General features: G+C 42.8%; 2 protein-coding genes and 1 non-coding gene across 4 annotated transcripts in view; 2 read left to right on the top strand and 1 right to left on the bottom strand.

Moving 5' to 3' along the window:
• Window positions 1-205: 205 nt before the first annotated feature.
• Window positions 206-5942, top strand: LOC111977841 (large ribosomal subunit protein eL31-like). The gene is made up of 5 exons (XM_024007575.2): window positions 206-297; window positions 3955-4061; window positions 4601-4726; window positions 5515-5627; window positions 5875-5942. The coding sequence occupies exons 2-5, from the start codon at window positions 3955-3957 to the stop codon at window positions 5904-5906; spliced, it is 378 nt and encodes a 125-aa protein (XP_023863343.1). The 5' UTR covers window positions 206-297; the 3' UTR covers window positions 5907-5942.
• Window positions 4982-5116, top strand: LOC111980467 (small nucleolar RNA SNORA5). The gene has a single exon (XR_002879472.1). It is a non-coding gene; the product is annotated as a small nucleolar RNA SNORA5 (small nucleolar RNA).
• Window positions 5943-9058: 3116 nt separating the features above from the next.
• LOC111977812 (TBC1 domain family member 8-like) overlaps window positions 9059-15903 on the bottom strand; it is a 31215-nt gene continuing 24370 nt past the window's right edge. The window contains exons 10-20 of one of the 2 annotated variants that reach the window (XM_024007510.2): window positions 14323-14537; window positions 14076-14193; window positions 13103-13388; window positions 12844-12976; window positions 12648-12746; window positions 12487-12555; window positions 12103-12349; window positions 11412-11477; window positions 11138-11224; window positions 10939-11066; window positions 9059-10848 (exon numbers count right to left, since the gene is read on the bottom strand). In XM_024007510.2, coding sequence (XP_023863278.1) covers window positions 10384-10848; window positions 10939-11066; window positions 11138-11224; window positions 11412-11477; window positions 12103-12349; window positions 12487-12555; window positions 12648-12746; window positions 12844-12976; window positions 13103-13388; window positions 14076-14193; window positions 14323-14537 — 1913 coding nt within the window. In that variant the 3' untranslated portion in view covers window positions 9059-10383. The remainder of the gene's footprint in view (window positions 10849-10938; window positions 11067-11137; window positions 11225-11411; window positions 11478-12102; window positions 12350-12486; window positions 12556-12647; window positions 12747-12843; window positions 12977-13102; window positions 13389-14075; window positions 14194-14322; window positions 14538-15903) is intronic. The other variant, XM_024007519.2, reaches the window with a different exon arrangement.

The following is a 15903-nucleotide window of genomic DNA, read 5'->3' as shown; positions in this document are numbered from 1 at the left end:
ATTTGCACATCATTACAACACTGTATATATATATATACATTTGAAACATCTTTATTATTTTGTAAGTGTAATGTTTACTGTTAATTTTGTATTGTTTATTTCACTAAGTGTTTATCTATTTATCTTGCTTTGGCAATGTAAACACATGTTTCCCATACCAATAAAGCCCTTGAATTGAAATTTTATCCACCAATATTTCTTTCGTGCTTTTAGAACGACCCGGATGTGAACCCTTTTTCGTTGCCTTTTAATACCCACAAGTCTTTGCAACTTCCTTTCCGACATTTCTCGGGCAGAGTGAGTACTGCTTTGCCAAATGCGTGTTATTTATCTAACTTCATCCTTACCGTGTGTTAATATAATCCAATGTTTTAATTACGTAATTGCAAGAGGAGACACTGAACTCCCTAAACGATTCAATGGTGGTTGAATATTCCCAAATTATTAATTGAAACGTGTAGTCACTAAGCAGTCTGCTAACCGCACGTCTACAACCAGTAGTCAGCTAAACGGAACTATTGTGTGATACATGTCTCGGTTGTATAGCGTATTAGTCCTTTGTTTAKGTCTGTCTGTCTGGGATCCCCAATTTCTGTTTCACAACATCCCATTGTTACTAATGTAAAGTTAGTCAGAAACCAATTGCTGTAGTTCCCTAGTTAAACTAGCAAGGCAGATCTATACCAGTGTCATTAGCTAGCCGGCTGTATTGCCTGGCGTCAGCAGCCAGATGTATACCCAAAGATGTATACATTGTTTATGCCCCACAAACACGTATCTAGATGGCGAAAGTTAATGGTATTGTAAACCCATGAAATGTATTTTCTACAGCATTCTAATTTATCACTAATGAAACTTCACGTGGGGTTGTTTGTTCATGTCAATGAAAGCAGGCTTAAAGTGGAACTGACAGCCTTTTAACTATTTTGCCGACATAAAACAGACAATCATATCAGTCAACTATCAAATTAACAGTTTATGCTACAAAACCAACGTTATAAGAGGTTTTAAAAATAGTGTAATGAAACAGCAGGGAGTCAGGTCTCGAACCCTTGACCTTCTAGCCCGAGGCCCTGCGCGCTATCGACTGTGCCGCAAAAGCATGCTCCTGCGGCAGAGGCGATTTCCGCGCTTATAAACCCAGGGTCGTTACACTAGATTATATTTGACTTAACATTTCATGACGTCACGTACACGAAGGCATTGTTGGTTGAATAGACTTATGCAGTTCAACGCATGATTAATATAATTTGCCAATACATTTATTGGTGGTTCAAAGAAATACTGCTATCGGGTTGTAAATCACAGATGGCCTGGTAAATTGTTTGCTGCTTCCATTCGGGATGCACTGTTTCAGTTTCAATTACTCAGTATGTTGGACCAAAATGGAGGAATGTAACTAAGGCTGTTATTGTCAATACAATCAAACTAGCAGGGCAATAATCAAATCTGCCAAATGAAATTGTATTTGTCACATGCGCCGAATACAACCGGTGTAGACCTAACAGTGAAATGCTTACTTAACAAGCCCTTAACCAACAATGTAGTTTTAAGAAAATACCTATAATAAAACAAGATGAATAACAAATAATTAAAGAGCAGCAGTAAATACCGGTGTTGAGGTAATTGAGGTAATATGTACATGTAGGTAGAGTTATTAAAGTGGCTATGCATAAATAATAACACAGTAGTAGCAGCAGCGTAGAAGAGGGGGCAGTGCAAATAGTCTGGGTAGCCATTTGATTAGATAATGGGCTAGTGTATCTATTTATCAAGCTAAAAACACAGCCTAACATTCGCTAGCTGCTAGGAGGATGCCATGTCATTGGAGGAGTGGGTGAGTGACTGACTTTCCCCCTCGTTTTCGGTGGCAGGTGTAATTTGGTTATCTAGCAACAACTTGAACGAATGTTGTACAGTTTGCATAGCTCTTGCGTTCGCAAATTCACTCTGGCTATCTACTCCGATTTCAGATCACTCCTCCAAGTGACAGAGCTAGGCTGGACAATAGAACGAGTCAACGTTCACCCAAGGCTGAAAAACAGCGAAAGAACGTTGGCTAAACTGGAACGCTAGCGCTAGCCCATGGCAAATGAATGGAATCGAACGTTAGCAGAGCCTGTTTTGACTGGAGTGGTGCTTGGAAATCCATTTCGCCTAAATGGCATAAAAAAAGATCCCTTTTTATTTTACCACAATCTGTTCGTCTGACGAAACTGGGAAAAACTACTTGTGTAGAAAGTAAACATCCGCACCTCGATTGTGCGCTTATGTCTGCGTAATGAGATGGTAAAGAAAAAACTAAAACTTCTGATTTATTTCTGGTTTGGTGATCGATGACAAACGAGCTCGCTGCCCAGACTTACGTAATTACAAAGAGGAGATTCTCCTGATTTTAAAATGGTGCCCGACTTGAAAAAATCTAAATTTACACATTGTGAGATATTTGGTGAAATAGACAGACATATTTCCCCTATAGGAATCAATGGGACAACCTCGAGATTTTTACATTTAATTTATTTAACTAGGCAAGTTAGTTAAGAACAAATTGTTATTTACAATGATGGCCTAGGAACAGTGGGTTAACTGCCTTGTTCAGGGGCCGAACGACAGATTTTTACCTCGTCAGCTCGTGGATTCAATCTAGTAACCTTTCGGTTACTGGCCCAAGGCTCTAACCACTAGGCTACCTGCCGCCCCAGGTTCCTTGAGTTTCATGAGTCATTTTTTGTTTACATTTTAACTATAAACGACGTGAGCAGGTCTCATTGCCAATAATAGCGAAGCAGGCATTGTGACATAGAAAAATAAGCTGGGAATGGAACATTCGGAAGGCGAATTGTTGCCATGGTGCTCAAWAGAACTAATAGGAGCCGGCAGGGCGAAAAATGCCCTAAAATGAGGCCTGCTTTTTCGTGATTACTTCTAAATGACGGCAAGCAGCTGGGAAATATGGGCATGTTATGAAACTGGGCTCCACAGTGGATGCAATGAACTAGTTTTTATTTATTTAGAAAAAAGCGTTTCCAGCCTACCAGAGCGTAGAATAACTGATGAATTTACTGAAGGCGCAACACCGGCTGAATATGACTGGTCGGTAAACGTAGGCAAAACATTTTTATAGTTAGTCATGAACGCTCTAGATAACATGTAAACAGACTAGCTATCCAGCTCTGCTACGGCGCKTAAGATGGTCAGTGTGGTGTTCTCAAATTTAATTTGTGCCTGGAAGTAGCTAGCTAGCCAACTTGATTAATTTAGCTTGGGTGTTTCGTTGTAGGCAAGCAGCAGAATGATTTATTTATTTTACCTTTAACTAGGCAAATCAGTTAGGATGTCAGGATGTAGTGTATCAGTGCAATCTTTAGGGCTAACTAGCGTACAAAGTTTGAGAGGATTTGTCTAATGGTCGTTTGTTTGGTTTTAGGTCATCTTGCTCTGGCTAGCATTAGTTGTTGATCTTGTTGATGTGCATAACTGAGGGAGAGAGCGCATACCTTTTCATGGTKGTTTGATAAATAGGACTGTAAAGTTCCCATATGTAAGAGGACTCCGTGGTATAGACATATTTGCAAATATCCATTCAGGTGTATTTTGTGGCTTTTGCCGAATGCGTTCTAATGATCTAAAGTCACACTGCTGGTAAACACAGTCAAGTTCAAAGTGAATGATGCACAAAAGGCCTACTGTATCTCTGGTTGTCCATGGTGAACCACTATGCGTAGACTCCGGTCCTAGACTAGACAATATTTTATTTACAATAGTGTATATGAACAGATTTTAATAAGATTTAATGTTGCTAAAATGCTGTCAGTTCCATTTTAAGCTCAGTGCTGACTTGGTAGGGGGCCACTCCTTTTAAGCGAATAAGCAGTGGACACTTGAGGAATGCATGTCTTGTCTCTGGTTATGAGCAAAAGGTTAGTCAATGTTTTATGTGATGTCTTTTCTTAGATGGCGCCAAACAAGAAGGGCGGTGAGAAAAAGAAGGGGCGTTCTGCCATCAACGAGGTTGTGACCAGGGAGTACACCGTCAACCTCCACAAGCGAATACATGGCGTGTGAGTACACTGTCTGGGGGCATGGCACTGAGTCTGCTGCTATAGAGTTATGGATGTGTGCTATCTACACACGGTTTGAAGGAAGTACTCTGTTTGTATGCTTGCAAGATGTCTTTGTTACTTTGATGGCTGGTCAACGGTAATTTGGTGGGCTATCCCACTGAAGAGGATTAAAGGGAATGGTGGAGGTAAAATTATCAGAGGCAGTTGACACTATTTTGATTTTGTACATGCTGAATGTTGGAAGTGTGCTGTTGCTTATGAGAAAGAATGTGAGTTGCCAGTGTGAATGGGCTTAGGCTACGTTGTGACTATTTTTCTTTCCAAGGTCGTCATAGGTGGACAAGCAGCTGTGTAGTGTTGTCCATTGCTGGATGCTTATTTTGGAACTGCAATAAGGGTCCTTTTCACAAGGGCTTCCGTTGTTATATTGCTTAGAAAAATAGACATTGCTTGCTCTGACAAATGTGATGATTTTATCAACCTCTTTGATAATCCTGTGCATGTAATTAACGTTGCTTCTCGCTCTGTCCCGTCAGGTCCTTCAAGAGGAGGGCACCTCGTGCTCTCAAGGAGATCCGCAAGTTYGCCATGAAGGAGATGGGAACCCCTGATGTACGCATCGACACTCGCCTGAACAAGGCTGTATGGACCAAGGGTGTGAAGTAAGCAAACGCTTGTGTTTCTTGCGACAGAGGCCATAGCCTGCTGGTCACTGGTACAGAAAAGGTTGAGCTTAACTTGATTGACTGATATATTTCAAAACTGATACTTGAAACTGTCATATTAGCCAATTCGAGTGACACTGAGTTGAGGGTACAGTATACTACTACAGGTTAATGCTTTAAGTGCAATACGTGTTGGGACGATATGCACTTAACTGTAGTATGAACTGGATTATATTGAATTCCAAATTGCTGTGCAGCCGTGTCAAATTCAGTGCTTCCTCTACAATGGACTGCACTGGCCAAAATGGCTGCCATAGTGAAACTAGTTCATGGGCCTCGCATTCATTTTCCATGAATGTTGGGGATAAATTTGTGCTAATGACAATTGATTGTTGATTTCAGTGATGTACATTGTCTGTCCGTTACGTCTAATTGAATTGAAAGTTTAAAATCAGGATCTCTCCCAGTCTCTTTCTTTTATCTCTATTTTTCCCTCTCCCTCTATCTCTCAGCAGAAAAAACACTCTCACCCCTGTCCTATCTGCTTCATGCAGTGTTGTCCTGATWTCAAGGGGTAGAGGCTAGTTAGCCCAGGCCGATATCCACTTTGACCAAGCCAGCATCAGTGCTGGCTTCAGAGCGAAGTAATATCCTGTTATGCTTGGCGATGGGTGTAGAGTTGGCACAATTAATACAAGTTGAGGCGTGTAAAGTTTTCCACAATCCCATGCACTAAAACTGAGCACATTTCTCCATGTTAACTGATATTTTGTATGTTATTTCAGGAATGTCCCATACCGTATGCGTGTGCGCCTGTCAAGGAAACGCAATGAAGACGAGGACTCTCCCAACAAACTATACACCCTCGTCACATACGTTCCTGTCACAACATACAAAGGTAAGTCCAACATTTGCTTGGCTGTGTGCTGTGCGCACTGCTGAATAGTATCCACGAGTGTACTTGCATTTCTGAGGTTGGTGATCTGGTGTATATGAAATGAACAATACTTGTATGTCACCCACTGGGTGCAAAATACCCCTGTGGTTGACCTTAATGAACAAATTGTGGCAGACTTATTTTCAGATCGGCTGCCTGCAAATGGGTATACAAAGTGGAGGACCTGATTGTTTTCTTTTCTCTACAGGTCTGCAGACGGTCAATGTGGATGAGAACTAATTATTCACTGGTGTTGAAATAAATGTATAAAAGAAACTGCAGTCTTGGATATTTTTTTCAATCRGAGTTTATGCACTCACTAATTTTGATTATTGGTGGAGCAATTGCATTAAATTATATTTAATTTTCTTTCTAGAGTAAGTGTCTGATTTAGTGTTTGTGTAACCGATGTGTAATGGCTAGCTAGTCAGCGGTGGTGCGCGCTAATAGCGTTTCAACCGGTGCCGTCACTCGCTCTGAGCCCTGAAGTAGTTGTTCTCCTTGCTCTGCAAGGGCCGTGGCTTTTGTGGCGCGATGGATAACGATGCTTCGAGTGTGGCTGTTGTTGTGTGCAGAGGGTCCCTGGTTCGAGCCCAGGTAGGGGCGAGGAGAGGGACGGAAGTTATACTGTTACATTGATGCTGTTGACCCGGATCACTGGTTGCTGCGGAAAAGGAGGAGGTCAAAAGGGGGGTGAGTGTAACTGATGTGAAATGGCTAGCTAGTTAGCGGGGTGCGCGCTAATAGCGTTTTAATCGGTGACGTCACTCGCTCTGAGACCTAGAAGTAGTTGTTCCCCTTGCTCAGCAAGGGCCGCGGCTTTTGTGGCGCAATGGGTAACGATGCTTCGTGGGTGACTGTTGTCTGTGTGCAGAGGGTCCCTGGTTCAAGGCGAGGAGAGGGACGGAAGCTATACTGTTACATTTGGGTATAAAAGCTTTTTTATTTTGTTCAGATATAAAAGCATGTTTTATATATATTTTTTAACCTTTTATTTAACTAGGTATGTCAGTTAAGAACAAATTCTTATTTTCAATGCCGGCCTTCCCCGACCAAACCCTAACCCGGACGATGCTGGGCCAATTGTGCGCTGCCCTATGGGACTCCCAATCACGGCCGGTTGTCATACAGCCTGGAATCAAACCAGGGTCTGTAGTGATGCCTATAGCACTGAAATGCAGTGCCTTAGGCCACTCGGGAGCCGCATGTTTACTTCAGCCGCATTGCATGTGCTTTTGAGGGTCTTCAATCTCCTTGGTGAATCAGTCTATGACAGGTATTCCCAAACTGGGGTATGGGGGTACGCCAAATAAAAGTGCGATAAACATTTCTTTTTTTAAACGTTTTTATATATATATATATATACACACACACAGTTGAAGTCGGAAGTTTACATACACCTTAGCCAGATACATTTAAACTCAGTTTTTCACAATTCCTGACATTTAATCCTAGTAAAAAATACCCTGTCTTAGGTCAGTTAGGATCACCACTTTATTTTAAGAAGGTGACATGTCAGAATAATAGTAGAGGGAATGATTTATTTCAGCTTGTATGTCTTTCATCACATTCCCAGTGGGTCAGAAATGTACATACACTCAATTAGTATTTGGTAGCATTGCCTTTAAATTGTTTAACTTGGGTCAAACGTTTCGGGTAGCCTTCCACAAGCTACCCGCAATAAGTTGGGTGAATTTTGGCCCATTCCTCCTGACAGCTGGTGTAACTGAGTCGGGTTTGTAGGCCTCCTTGCTCGCACCCGCTTTTTCAGTTCTGCGCACAAATKTTCTATAGGATTGAGGTCAGAGCTTTGTGATGGCCACTCCAATTCCTTGACTTTGTTGTCCTTAAGCCATTTTGCCACAACTTGGGGTCATTGTCCATTTGGAAGACCCATTTGCGACCAAGCTTTAACTTCCTGACTAACGTCTTGAGATGTTGCTTCAATATATCCACATAATTTTCCATCCTCATGAAGCCATCTATTTTGTGAAGTGCACCAGTACCTCCTGTAGCAAAGCACACCCAGAACATGATGCTGCCACCCCGTGCTTCACGGTTGGGATGGTGTTCTTCGGCTTGCAAACATCCCCCCTTTTCCTCCAAACATAACGATGGTCATTATGGCCAAACAGTTCTATTTTTGTTTCATCAGACCAGAGGCCATATCTCCAAAAAGTACGATCTTTGTCCCCATGTGCAGTTGCAAACCGTAGTCTGGCTTTTTTGTGGCAGTTTTGGATCAGTGCCTTCTTCCTTGCTGAGCGGCCTTTCAGGTTATGTCGATATAGGACTCGATTTACTGTGGATATAGATACATTTGTACCTGTTTCCTCCAGCATCTTCACAAGGTCCTTTGCTGCTGTTCTGGGATTGATTTGAACTTTTCACACCAAAGTACGTTCATCTTTAGGCGACAGAACCCGTCTCCTTCATGAGCAGTATGACAGCTGCGTGGTCCCATGGTGTTTATACTTGCGTACTGTTGTTTGTACAGATGAACGTGGTACCTTCAGGCGTTTGGAAATTGCTCCCAAGGATGAACCAGACTTGTGGAGGTCTACAAATTTTTTTCTGGGGTCTTGGCTGATTTATTTTTCATTTTCCCATGATGTCAAGCAAAGAGGCACTGAGTTTGAAGGTAGGCCTTGAAATACATCCACAGGTACACCTCCAATATACTCAAATGATGTCAATTAACCTATCGGAAGCTTCTAAAGCCATGAYGTCATTTTCTGGAATTTCCCAAGCTGTTTAAAGGCACAGTCAACTTAGTGTATGTAAACTACTGACCATCTGGGATTGTGATTAAGTGAAATAATCTGTAAACAATTGTTGGAAAAATGACATGTCATGCACAAAGTAGATGTCCTAACCGACTTGCCAAAACTATAGGTTGTTAACAAGAAATTTGTGGAGTGGTAGAAAAAATTGATTTAATGACTCCAACCTAAGTGTATGTTAACTTCCGACTTCAACTATAGCTTTAAATGGCATTTTATAGATGTTATGTATTTCTTACATGTCAAAACTGGAATTTCTACTCAAAACAAAGGTTGTAAAAGTAAGCTAGACATTTATAGAATAAATCATACATAGTTTGATGTTTCTGTGACAGTGAATTCGTTTTTGATTTATACCGCTTTAAATGGCTTTTAATAGATTTTATGTATTTCTATAAAATCCAAACTGGAATCTTTCCTCAAAAGAAAGGTTGTAAAAGTATGCTAGACATTTATAGAATAAATCATACCTAGTTTGGTGAATGTCTGTTGGATGGCCGAATGTGTGAATATAAAAGCAACTTTACCTCAGTGAATGTTTGAAGGGGTAAAGGACTATAAAAAGTTTGGGAATCACTGGTCTATGCAATATATTGAATAAGACAAGGATGCAACATTGTTTTTAATGATTTACAAACAAACCATGTCCGATATTTTGCAGCAGACACGCTAAAGAAGTGATAAATGGCCTGATTTGTGATAATGCACGTCAAGTGAACTTGTGAGTGTGCACTACGAATAACATCAAGGTGCATCTGTAGTCAATTAGAAGGCATCAGACTGGTTCTGGAATAACCAAAACCTCAATTTAACACCACCACTGATTTGAAATGGAAAAATCAAGTTCTCTATATAGAAGACTTATTCAACTAAATCTGAGGCACAGCAGTTTAGTTTGTTTAGTATCAACTGATTTTAAGAAAGTGTGTAGGACTTTAGTCTATAACATAATACTGGTCACTTACATTTAAGGCTTGAATGAAGAAATATGCTTGGGAGAATAATAAGGCTCAAACAGTTTTAGAACACCTAAAATAAGACTTCTTAAAGAACAAAATGCATTAATGTACTGCATTGTTGAGGAGCTAGCACAAGTATTTTGCTGCACCTTTTATACTTGCTGTAAACCGTGGCGATTGTGATTTGACAAAATATATAGGTGCACATTTTTTATGTGTCGCACACAAAAGCAAGATTCCAATGTCCATTATTGTATGACAAACATTTGGCAGTTAATAGTCCTTGACTCCTTGGGCTATATATATAAAAGGAAAATGAAAAGCTTGCCAAAAATGATACACTGCAGGTGTACAGGCAGAAAATATTTGGGCAGAAAAGAACACTTGTCTGCTCTACTTGATTGGACAATATGGCAAACAGGTGTATCACCAACCAGGCAGCCAATGTTAAGTCAAATAAAATGTCACTAAAACTGGGCACATTTGAGTTTGTTCCCATTTCATAGACCGGATGAAGCAGAATGAAAACGTATGTATAAATACTGAGCAACGAAAAATAAAAAATAACCCTTTTCATGGTGCTATGTGTAGTGCATGGTGTGTGGGACATTCTCACAGTAGTATATATGATTATGACTGATACATCATGTAGTCTCTTGATTATCATGCATGTCTTGGTTTTGGTTAACCTGCTTTCAGGCAGTTGTTGATCCCAAAAGACGAGGCCACATTTCTCCACGGCTACATCAGGAGTGGAAGACCTACACATCTACATTACTTCTCCTTTGTGCTCGACAGACCAACGACTCAATATAGGCACATACGGACTCTTGGTACCCACTCATCCTTTTAAGACGGAGGACACAGACAACACTTACAAAGGTGCCCGGACAGCTAGATAAGAAACTAGATTGGAAGCCCAGTATTGGGTCACACTGTGGTTCTCACATCGAGGTTCTGTTGGTCATGTTGAAATCAGCTGGTCCCTTGCTGGAGCATAAGCAGACCAGCCCTTTCATGGTACTGTTTCACTTTTGCCTCAGCCACCTTTGCTGACAGGTCCATCGGTTTCTCAAAGAAGTTGACTAGCTGCTGTTCTGTGAGGAGAGAAGCCAGGATCTGAGCATAGCTGACCGCCCACTCGCTCTGACTCTCAGACCCTGAACTCTTGCTGGTCCCCTCCTTTCTCTCTCCTGCTTCTTCTTCGGTGCTGAAGACGGGATGGTCTTCTTGACTCCCCTCCCTGTGATCGTCCTCTACCTCGTCTCCGGCCCCACCCTCGCTGCTGACCTCTGACCCTGAGCAGCGGCTGCGGTGCCCAACCTCGCCGATCTGCAGCACCAGGCTGGTCACTGTAGCGATGGCCTGAAAGAGCTCATTCTCGTCTGGGCTGCCATGGAACATGCTGTAGAGGGTCTTACAGAACTGGATGAACTCCCTCTGTAGAAAACAATAATACAAGTATTGTGACTTACTTAGTACCTTTCAATGACTCTTTGTTTAATAGATCCCTGATTTTATTGTATGTACCTGGTTCATTGGAGGTACAGGTTGCTCCACATCCTTCTCCTTCTCTTTAGCCAGGTCTTTCAACATCTGTTTCAACTGTTCCTGAAAGTCTCTCATCTCCCCTTCAACATGAACACACACATCAGGAGCTACATCAACGTGATAATCTAAACAGACCTGCGCTGTAAATGTGAATCTGGAACAGTGTGTGAATACTTACCATTGGGCAGCTCTACATGGAGTGGTCTGGTAGTGGACAGCTGAGGGCTCTTCAGTGGAGATGGGTCATCCTCACTCTCAGTCAGAGCTACAGGAAACAGTCCCATTATGAAGAATGTTCATCTCTAGTTAATTCATCAATCAAATATATTTTCTAAGGTCCTTTTTACATCAGCAGTTGTCACAAAGTGCACATATTATTTAAAGATAATAGCATGTCCAACTAAAGTACATGAAAGAGAAGCAAAACACCACAGGAAGGCTATGTGACCCACCTGGAGGTATGTGCAAACGATAGAGTAGTCTGACCTTTTCATTCAGTTCCTCACAGTATAGCGTATCTGAAACGGAGAGACACACACACAGAAATGTCATTGGCCTTAAATCACAATGTGTGTCAATAAATGAAAGGTTAGTGCTTATACTGTCAGTAAATTCTAGGTTAGTGTTTATTCTGAATGATAGAGGGCCACAGAGGGAGCCCTTCAGATGTGTGAGTTTAAGAGGTGAATTTACATMATCTTGATCTTACTCTACTTCAGTGGTTGTCACTGTACTGTACACAACATCTACTCCTAAAAGCCTTGGCTGGATATTGATTCCCATAAAAGCTTTGTGGGCTGAATTCCAGATGCCCATAAAAGCATAGTGGGCAGGTTTCCAATGTTCATGACTGATATGCCTTACAAGGGAATTGGGATGTGAGATAGCCTGGTGTATGTTTTCTTGGTTTTCGTATATACTTGCAGGCACAGTCACGCACACAAACTCATATTACACACACAGTCTCTCTTCAGGCACTCACTCTCCCTCCCTTTAGACACACACCCTCCCTCTATTTCTTTCTCTTTCACACACACTCCCTCTATTTCTTTCTCTTTCACACACACTCCCTCTATTTCTTTCTCTTTCACACACACTCCCTCTATTTCTTTCTCTTTCACACACAAACACTTGCTCACATACCCAGCCACCCAGCGAACTCTCTGAAGGTGATGAGTGAGTCTCTGTCCTGGTCCAGTAGTGTGAAGGTCCGGTGGGCCACGGTGTCAGTATGGAAGCCACAAAGCCAGGGAACCAGCAGCATGTACAGGCTCTTAAACTGGACCCGGTCCACTCTGTACTGCTCCACATAGGGCCGGCCTGGGTCATGGTGCTGGAGGGCCAATGTGGTGCCCCCATCGCCCCAGTACAGGTTGATGAAGTGCTCTGTCTATAAGACAAACAGAAACAGAAGTGTTGTTGTACAGTTGGACTATAAGCAGAGGATGTTATTATTGTGTTCTGGCAATGCCTTTCTTAGTGGTCATGGGGAGATAAATTAAGGTGTATTGATTTGAACTGAAGTACCTTGAAGAGGTCGTAGACATCAGCCAGGCTTTCAGGGGAGAGAGAGACATCTGGGGTCACTACCCTGAGCTAAATATACAGAGAGAGAGGGGAATGGTCAGAGAAGTTTGGAGAGGAAAAGCATAAGGTTTGTGACTGTTTATGTGAAATGAGAGAACCACCGCATTCTCCTTGGTGGTGTCCTCGTGTGCTTGGAGAACCTGGATCCGGTGTCTGCATCGCAACTTCTCTATTTGTCTCACCGTCAGGTCTCCAAATTTCTGACAAGACCGAACACACAACGAGAACAAAGATCAGCTCCACACTGTCACCACAACCCTCTGGTGGTGTGGAGGGAGTATTGCAGTGCCGTCTTACCTCATAGGAGTCAGCGATGAGGTCAGTGATCAGGGTGTGTTGTTTTACAGGCGGTCTGCCCTCCTCCCCACTCTGAGACGAGAGAGGGGTAGGGGGAGATGGATCCTCATCGTACTTCACCTGGTCCAGAAAACTGCAGACAGAGCCAAGAGTGAAAATAAAAGGCATGATTAACTATTAACATCCCACACATCAGGGTTGGCCAATCTTGTCTACAGAGTGCCTGTGTGTGCAGGCTTTTGTTTCCGTCAAGCATTACCCAGTGAGGATCATGAGTGCCTGGCCGTCGTCTGCACTAGCACACAGTGCCGTAGCGTTAGCATCCAGCACAGCTAGCCCCAGCTGGAAGATGGCTTTGATGCCGTGAAAGAAGAAGCAGTCTACCACACAGACAGCGCTGCGGAAGGGAAGCACGCTGAGGAAGAGKGTGAGAAACCAGGACAGGGAGATGGAAGAGAGGGGGGAGAGGTCGGGAATGTGCTCGGCCAGCTCGGGAAGACGATCCCGGATCAGCTCCTCAAACACTGACTGGTCCACCTGAGCACCTGCAAACTCAAACACAAGTGGAAATCTACAATATTATAGATAAACACACATAGAAGTATAAAATAAAAAATATTTTTTATCCCATCAAAGGAAATGGGTTTTGGTCTCATGGAAATACTATGGGTGCATACTCATGATGTATACTCATTGTGAAATATCCCAGATAAGTTCTATTTTAAAGACTATTTGAACCAGGAAGTTGCCTGGAGATTAACAATCTATTTTCTAAGGAGAATAAGTAAACAACTGCCGTTTCAAAGCTGAACAGGCCAGACACTCATTCAGACAGAACAGTTAAAGGAAGAGGAAATTACTTTGAACGCATTTCATTTGCGCCATAAATAAATAGCAACATAAAGCAGAGGAAATTAGGTTGTGTTTCAGCACACGCTTCACATGGCTAAAGAAAGCCTTTGGATATTGTTGGCTCCAATGGCAGTCGGGGCAGAAAAACAGCCCTGACAGAATAAACATGCCACAAGGAAACCACATTCAAATCACCTAAACACCAGAACAGCTCTACAGGAAAATGCATGTGTACTAATAGTATCTCTGCTGTGTCTTTGATAGTACTTCTTTAATGTACAATACTAGCTGAAGTAAACAAACCATTGCTGTAGTAAAAGTACTGTAGTAACAATAGCAGTAGCAGTGGTAAACCTATACAGGTCAGTTTGACCTCTCACCTATGACTCTGCGGTTGAAGTAGTCAGGCAGCATTCTCTCACACACAGCCACTAGCAGTGAGAAGGCCGCCTCCTCTTTAGTGTACAGCAGCAGCACAGATGCCAGGATATTCATCGACTAAAAAGGCAGACAGACAGTCAGTTATACTGTCTGTAACTGTATGGTTATGGACACTGGACACACTATACAGTTGACTGTACACATGTGCATACACTGTGACATACTGTATGGTGGTGGGTACCTTACCTGGCAGTAGCCAATCTTGGGGTTGCGGTGGGCATATGCGGTGAGGACGCGGCGCAACGCGGCAATGCCTTTGACGTTCTGGAAGGCGGGGTGGTCTGGGAGCGAGCGGTGCAGGTCTCTCTCGATTTCCTCCGTGGCCAGACTGCTTTGCCCCGTAGACTCTGTCACCAGCCCCGAGTAGTAGCCTGGGTGGGATGCCAACTCTGATGAGGCATCTGCGTTTCCAGGGGGAAAGGTATCAGTGTTACACAGCAACAGCATATAACTACATACATGAAGSCCTGGCCAAACAACATCCCCTTTCCCTTTCCTTTCGATCTAAAAGGAATGGATAAATCACCTTTCCGGTTCCTTCAGATCTGCAAACACCAAAAAGGTAGGGGTTACTTTGGGATTACGCAAGACTTTAGTTCTGGGTTAACCGAGATTACTTTGGGACAAGGCTTGTTTTTTTTAAACTAGCTCTTTCCCTTTGTTGACTCCCCCTCTAGGATGTGAAAGGATGCTTTCAGATCATTGAGAGGGAGTAAACATGGACCTAGGATAGTTTGATATGGGGCCAAAGAAAACAGTCTGTTCAGTTCTATCCCAGTGAGTGGTGAAGCCACAATCGGTTGCCTGTCTGTTTCTGGTGCAGTGTGTGCAGGGTGCTCACAGACCTAATTGCTTGTTTTCATTGGAGATGAGGTCACAAGTTATTTGTATGCCCACTAAATCCTGCCGCTCTGGATTCCATATTACATTAAATTTGATGCTAACAGTTATGGCAAAGTAGGGTCCCCGAGAATGGACTCTACAATGTTCTAAAAAAGGGAACTGCTTGCCTGGTAAAAGCCACTCCACAAACTTTAAGATAAAATGGCACATACTAGAATTGCTAGGTATGGTACAGTACACAGGAAAGGAACGGAAAGTAGGCAGTCGAGCACAACACAGAACAGCACTCTCTCTCTCTCTCCTTTGGGGATATACAAATATCTACCCTAACCATAACTCTGCCATTAAATATACACTATATATACAAAAGTAAGTGGACACCCCTTCAAATTAGTGGATTTGACTATTTCAGCCACACCCGTTGCTGACAGGTGTATAAAATCGAGCACACAGCCATGCAATCTCCATAGACAAGCATTAGCAGTAGAATGAGCTTACTCAGTGACTTTTAACGTGGCATTGTCATAGGATGCCACCTTTCCAACAAGTCAGTTTGTCAAATTTCTGCCCTGCTAGAGCTGCCCCGGTCAACTGTAAGTGCTGTTATTGTGAAGTGGAAACGTCCAGGAGCAACAATGGCTCAGCCGCGAAGTGGTAGGCCACACAAGCTCACAGAACGGGACCGCCGAGTGCTTAAGCGCGTAAAAATAGCCTGTCAACGGTAGCAACACTCACTACCGAGTTCCAAACTGCCTCTGGAAGCAACGCCAGCACAAGAACTGTTTGTCGGGAGCTTCATGAAAAGGGTTTCCATGGCCGAGCAGCCGCACACAAGCCTAAGAACATCATGCACAATGCCAAGCGTCTGCTGGGGTGGTGTAAAGCTTGCCGCCATTGGACTCTGGAGCAGTGGAAACGCGTTCT

The sequence above is a fragment of the Salvelinus sp. IW2-2015 genome, linkage group LG2, assembly GCF_002910315.2.
Source record: "Salvelinus sp. IW2-2015 linkage group LG2, ASM291031v2, whole genome shotgun sequence".
Lineage (NCBI taxonomy): Eukaryota > Metazoa > Chordata > Actinopteri > Salmoniformes > Salmonidae > Salvelinus > Salvelinus sp. IW2-2015.
This window is presented reverse-complemented; position numbering and strand designations above follow the sequence as displayed.